Genomic DNA, 6,276 nt, shown 5'->3' on the forward strand with positions numbered 1-6,276 from the left:
CACCTCTTGCTCTGGTACTTCCCCTGTGGTTTCTCAGATTTTATGTTTTCAATGCTGCTAAAAACACATTTCAGCCCTTTTTGAGATCCTGAATTCTTATTAAACAAACAGCAATGACTTTTTTTACTCTGTTCTGAATTTGTACTTAATTTGCTCAATTTTTCCATCTTTAATTGTACCCAGCTTATCTTCTGTCACAAGGAAAACTTCTTATGTTCAGCGTGCCTGTTCCCTCACTGAATGGTGCACATGGAGAAATAGTTTTTGGGAAATTGTGGAAGCTCTTCCTGCATATTCATTTATTTCAGGAATAAGCTGCTGGTGGAAACATTTGCAAAAGTTAATAAGAAGCAGATTTAATGTATGGTTTTCATGAGCTTTTATGTTTGGCTGCATTTTTTCAAGTGTTACTCTTTTTTTAATATCAAAAGACAAAATTTAATTTCAAGGGTTAAGTAATCAACTCTCTTTGAATTAACTTTTTCTTTTCCTAAGGATTGATATAAGTCAGTCAAAAGGAATACTTAAGTTATTCTTTGTGAGATATCCCATCTTCTTTCACACTCAGTTTTGAGAAGCTTCAGGAAATTGTCATCTATAAACCACTGTGTGATTGTTCAATTTGTAAGCACTCAAAGTCCAACTTCTTCACAGGAATTTTTGTAAGAAATGAATTTTCAGATCACTTACTCCGTGTGCTCAAGAGCTCTTATGCAAACTGTTAGTCAAACTTTGTAAAAATATATTCAAAGCAGTTGAACTTCAGATTATCTGAGATACTGTATGAGCCAAGCTACAACTTCTGCAGCGGCAAGACCTCTCCCAGGTTTGCCACGTGACAGAAGTCCTTCTGGGTCCTTTCCCAGCAGTGCCATACGGCTGTCATCTGCATTGTCAGGGGATCCTGGATAGCCAGGTGCTACTGTCCAGGTAGGGAAGATGATGGACCAGTGACTGCAGAAAGGCATTTGCGTTCTCCTGATGAGGACTCTTCTTTTGGGAGACACGCTCCCTGCATTAGACAGCTTTATTCACTACAAAGTCATTGATTGGGTTTTCAGGTTTTATTTGATTGTTTGTTTTTTCTGCATTGAGCACAGCTCGTAATTTTGCGAAGCCCGTGGTGCTGAGTAACACCAGCACTGTCTGGCAGGAGGACCTGCTGCTCGAGCTGTTCTCCCGTATCTTCAGGGATACAGGTGATCCCCTCTTCAGGGGTACTTCGTTGAAGTACCGGTCTGGAATCACACCAGCTAAAGGCTGAATTACCAGTTAGGAAAGTAAAACCACTTCTGCTTTCTCTTCCCCTTGCCCCACCTTTATTGTTTGCTTGCCGTGAATCACTGTTGCCATCAGACAGATCAGGAGCCAGCGTGTACTAGACGGGACTTTAGGTCATGTTTTTTGTATGGGCCTGCATTAAGACTTAATTGCAACTAACCCTATCGTCATCGATCTTGCTAGAGAAGTGGAGAACATGGAGCGTGTCCCGTATGTTGTGGAGCGGGGTTATCCTGCTGCATCCATTTTGTGTCAAGTGGAAAACCTGAAGAGCTCTTGGGGAGGGGCCCCTGGGTAGCAGGATTCAACCCCGCTTGGCAATTGATTTCACATTCAGGGACCTGGGCTTAGGGAGGAATCAGGTTCAGTACCTTTAATGAACCCAAAACAAACATGTGGAAATCTAACCCTCAATAACCCCAGTTAAGTTGATGTCACACAGCCTGTTAATCTTCATTTTCACAATTAATAAAATAACCCAAAACATTTCTTGCCACATGAAATACATTTGAAAAATTGATCACAGCACGTTAGAACCAGGAGCCAAAAAGATCAGGCTGCTCCCGTCTTCAATAGTAAATGAACACGAGCGCTGACAATTTTAGGAACTGTGAGGCTAATGAGTCCTTTTGTGCTTTTTTTTGTTTGCTCTGGGAGCAGAGCAACAGTAACCTCAGGCCCTGATGAATTTTTGTTCCCGCAGAGCATGTTCATCTTTAAAATTGCATAAAAGTCTCCTTTTGCGAGCAGGTCCAACTGACAGTGAATTATTCAGGGTTTTTGAGGATGTGGACTTTTTACTCAGTCTGAAATGGAAGGATTGAAAGGCAAACAGGCAGCCCGGGTGGGTGAGGACAGATAACCCATCTGGACTTGAGTGGCATGTTTGCCGTCTCTTTATCCCAACTGAACGAGTGTACTCAGGTCACAGCATGAGTTCATCTTGTGCTTTAATAGGGCCTGGTCTACTACACCTAGTGTGGACACGAAGCTGCTTCTTTCACAGTAAGATTTTGAGTAGTCCTTTTGCGAAGGACTGACAAAAAGGATAGAACAAGGAACGCAGTGGCCAGATTGTATGGAATATGAGAAAAAACAGACACGTGGCAAGTTTGGCCTGGTGTGTTCCCAAAACAGCCACGCTTGTGCCTCTGAAGAGTGTGTGTAAAGCCAGAGAAAGCATTCATGCATTATGTAGTATTTTCGAAGTGTGGAGGATGCTTAGACACCTCCACCCTGGAAATTACTGAGAGCTTGCTGGCAGCGTTTTCATGTATGCTGTTTTTCCACCCACCTCTTTCACGGAAGAAGATATGAATATGAAAGCTCAGCAGAGCTGGTTTATGCAGCCCATGTAAAACCGGTATCAGACCATCCTTATTTCCCCGGTGTCATGGCACACAGCACAGAGCTTGGCCCACGTGTCTGCTTGGAGATAAGGAAGGTGACACAAAGCACACGTGCCACAGCTCTCCTTGGTGCGTGCTGGGGTAAGAGCCTGTGTCGTGCTGTCCCCAAATAACCATTGTATCTTTCTACTAAAAATAACTTCTTGTCTCTTGTTCTTACGCCCTTCACATAATGTAGGTGAGCGAGGCAGAGGAGCACAGGTGCAGAAGAAGCCTGCATGTGTGTTACTCTCCAGACTAGCTGAGCTGGAGGGAGGGATGACACTCTTTATACTTCAGTTATGTAGCATTTTTTCCCTCCAGCTCTTAAAATTCATGTGTTTCTGCAGCAGAAACAGGTGGTAGTCACAGCCCTCCCTCCCTCTGGAGCTGGCTACTTGCCCAGAACAAAGCAGGTTGTTTCCAAAACGGGCAGCTTTGGTAGTACAAAGTACAATAAATCTTCAAATACCCTGATATTGTAAAGAGTGTCCTGCGCTTTGCTGGGTCCCGCTTTAAGTACTCTTTGAGCTTCATATTCTGTATCCTAAAATTACTATATATGTACTTGCTATATACTTCATACAGGATCCTTGTACACTGAAGACTAAGAAACAATCATCTTATCCTACCTGAGTCGCCCAGTTGCCTCAATGGTAGGACCCAGTGTCCTGGTCAGAGTCTCAGAGGTTGTTCAGTTCTGTTTTCCTGTAGTGTTGGTGATTTAGGTGCTCATAGAGGCAGTTAGAGAGCTCAGCTCAGCTCGGAGAGCGAGCAGCACTGGCATCAGTATCTTGGATGCTGGATGCAGCAGTGACCAAGCTTGCAGGCCTTCCAGCCAGGATTGCTGTTGCTATAAACAGGAACAGGGGTGCATGTAGATCAGCTGGGATTAATCTCTCTTCACAGTTGGGAGGCAGGAGTCTTTAACCCTGAGTAGGGCTTGGGAGGAGGAGGAGGAGGAGGAGGAGGAATGAGTACCACAAAGCAGAGCTATTCAGCCGTCCTGCCTTCAGCTCGCCAGGAGCCCTGAATCAAAGCTCAGAGGGGAGGGATGACAGAATTTAGCACTCAGTGCTTCTGGCGTGGATCTGCAGAGCCAGACATCCTGTGCAGGCAAGTCTCGTGGATGGCTTTTCAGGCCATAGCAATTCACATGGTTTTGTGGATTTAGAGCATTTGCCTTGTTGGACAAGGGCTGAATTGCAGGTACCCTTGGTTTATCTTTCCCTCACCACAGATGCCTTGCGTAGTCTGCCTTGAGGGATGTTGAATTGCACGTATGGTGACCCCCTCTGCAAGAGAGGAATGATGTGCTATTGCTTGGCCCTGCAGCGCAGTGACGGAAGATGCACTGAAAATACACTGTTATATTCTTGTGGGGTGTGCGATGCATTGTGCACCTTCCAAACAAACCTGATGCAGTCTCCACAGAGCTCAGTGCAAGAGTTGAACTCCTTTATGTTTTCTCTTCAACGCATGACAAATCCATGCATCATTTGCAGTGGAACGTGTTGTCGCACAGCTCACCCCAGCTACTAGTCTCCTGGGAGGGAGGATGGTGGAATGGATGCTCTGTCGCATGCTCTGATCTCAGCTCTGCCGGGAGCCAGTCTGCTGGGTGGAATAAGCATGTAAGCCTTGCCCCAGATCCTGGTGGAAGCATCAGTGAGGTTACCACAGTGTGGCGCTAATTTAAGTGCCTTGACAGCAGTCTCAGGGGACAGGCAGTAGACGGCCGTGTGACAGCCAGGCTCCTTTTCTGCTCCTCCCAGGCAGCGTTGCAATTGCAGCCTTTAGTCCGGTCTTCTGGAATGACTGAGGCGAGTCTTTCCTAGTCATTCTCATTTGATGAACCTGGGGCAAGAACACTTGTTTCCTAGCCGTTAAGCCAGATGACTATTTCCTTTGTACTGTTGCATTTCTTCCCATTTCTGTTATTCAGGATCATCCAGTTCTTTCTGTATCTTGTCCCTGTCCTCCTCTCTGTTGATGCTGCCTCCCAACTTGTAACCTCATGAGCATTTCCCTGATCTCTGTGCCGCTTCATTGAAATGCTGAAATATATCTCAAGGCTAATCCTTGAGGAAATCTACCAAGGATTTCTCTCCTAGCTAATACTGCTTTTTAGTGCTACCCTTTATCTCCGCTTTAGCCAGTTCCTTAGTTAGGAAGGACTCCTGGTTTTCCAATTCAAGTAACAGCTTCCTGGGGATGTTGTTCTCTAGGGCTCCAGACACCGCTGGTCACAAAGTATATTAGTTTGTTCCTTAAAAGTATATCAGGTTGCTCCTTAAAATAGGAAATGATATCTCAAGGGTGTTTAGAGTCCTTTAGCCCCTGCTCTTTGTTTTCTGCTTAGCAGTCATTCCAGTGAAGGCGGCTGGCTGGCTCAAGTCCCCGAAGGACGAGGTCATGCTCTGTATGGGAGAGGAGTCTCTGTTCTGACATACTCGTTGCCTGGAGCACAACCGAGTCTGTCTGTCTTGCAGAAGCGGTTGAACCCAGAGCCTCTGTGCACGAGTTCATTAGGCTTAATGAAATAAGAGGCAAGACTGTGACATGTGCTAGATTTTATATGTGATATTTCGCTTTGGATGCCCTCAGATGTGCAGCATGTAGCAGATCTTATTTTGAGACATTTCATAGTAAAAGCCTGGCTTTCTGTTACTGTTTCTTTGCATACAGCTTGTGAAAAGACTGCTAACCAAACGGGCTGCTGAAGGAGGCTGCAGCAGGATCAGGCTTGGTTTTCTTTTTGAAAAGGATAGAGCATTTTACCCTCTCTAGCAGTACAGGCTTTATTGCTCTTCTAGTCAGGAATCCCGCCAGGACCACAACTTGCTTCAGAGCTTCTGCTGCTTGGCTTCACTGCCTCCCACACAGAGGGGGAGTGTGTGCAGGGGGAGAGACTGCCTGTATATCTGCACATTGCGAGAACGATAATTGCAGTCAGTCCTCTGTGAGCCCTCTGGATAGCTCTTTTCTTTTGACGTTCAAGGATTCTCCTCTCAAATCCATTCTTGGCTGAAAGAATAGGTTTTTATAGTATGTGAGTTTTCTTGAACACTCTGATCTCTTCTGCTGAATCTGAAAATGTGCCATTCCTGTAGCACTTACTCCCTTAGAGACATGTCCAAGAACTGATTTAAGGTTGTGTTTCAAGTCCTGGCATGTTGTTATAGTCTGTCTATCCAGGGAGTTCCCAGCAGCATTGCAAATGTAGGTTTCATCCTGCAGCGCAAAGCAGGTTGGGATTCTCCACACCTTGATGCAGACTGGCTGAGTTTAGCTCACGTGGGTGAACGAGATTTATCGTGACCCAGGGAGTCGCAGCATCACCGAAAGCAGATCTGTACCCTCCCAGCTCAGCACATAGCTAAAGCAGCCCAGCATCGTGCTCGGTGCTCTGTTGAGCATGTTTTTTCCGTTCCTTATATTTGCAATTTATCTTCCCTGCAGCTTCCTTGAAATGATGGAAGCCCGAAGTCGAGGACACACGTCGCCACTAACGACTAACGGGCAAAGCCCTTCCTCTGGCTCCCAGTCACCCATAGTACCTCCGAGCTCCACATCGACAGGCAGCTCCAGCCCTGGCACCCCACAG

General features: G+C 45.8%; 1 protein-coding gene across 1 annotated transcript in view; it reads left to right on the forward strand.

Annotated features, from left to right (window-relative positions):
• RABL6 (RAB, member RAS oncogene family-like 6) overlaps positions 1 to 6,276 on the forward strand; it is a 62,215-nt gene that overhangs the window by 35,913 nt on the left and 20,026 nt on the right. The window contains exon 9 of the mRNA XM_009329046.1: positions 6,132 to 6,276. This exon is cut by the window's right edge and continues 205 nt beyond it. Coding sequence (XP_009327321.1) covers positions 6,132 to 6,276 — 145 coding nt within the window. The remainder of the gene's footprint in view (positions 1 to 6,131) is intronic.

Source organism: Pygoscelis adeliae, unplaced genomic scaffold (assembly GCF_000699105.1).
Source record: "Pygoscelis adeliae isolate BGI_AS28 unplaced genomic scaffold, ASM69910v1 Scaffold397, whole genome shotgun sequence".
Taxonomy (NCBI): domain Eukaryota; kingdom Metazoa; phylum Chordata; class Aves; order Sphenisciformes; family Spheniscidae; genus Pygoscelis; species Pygoscelis adeliae.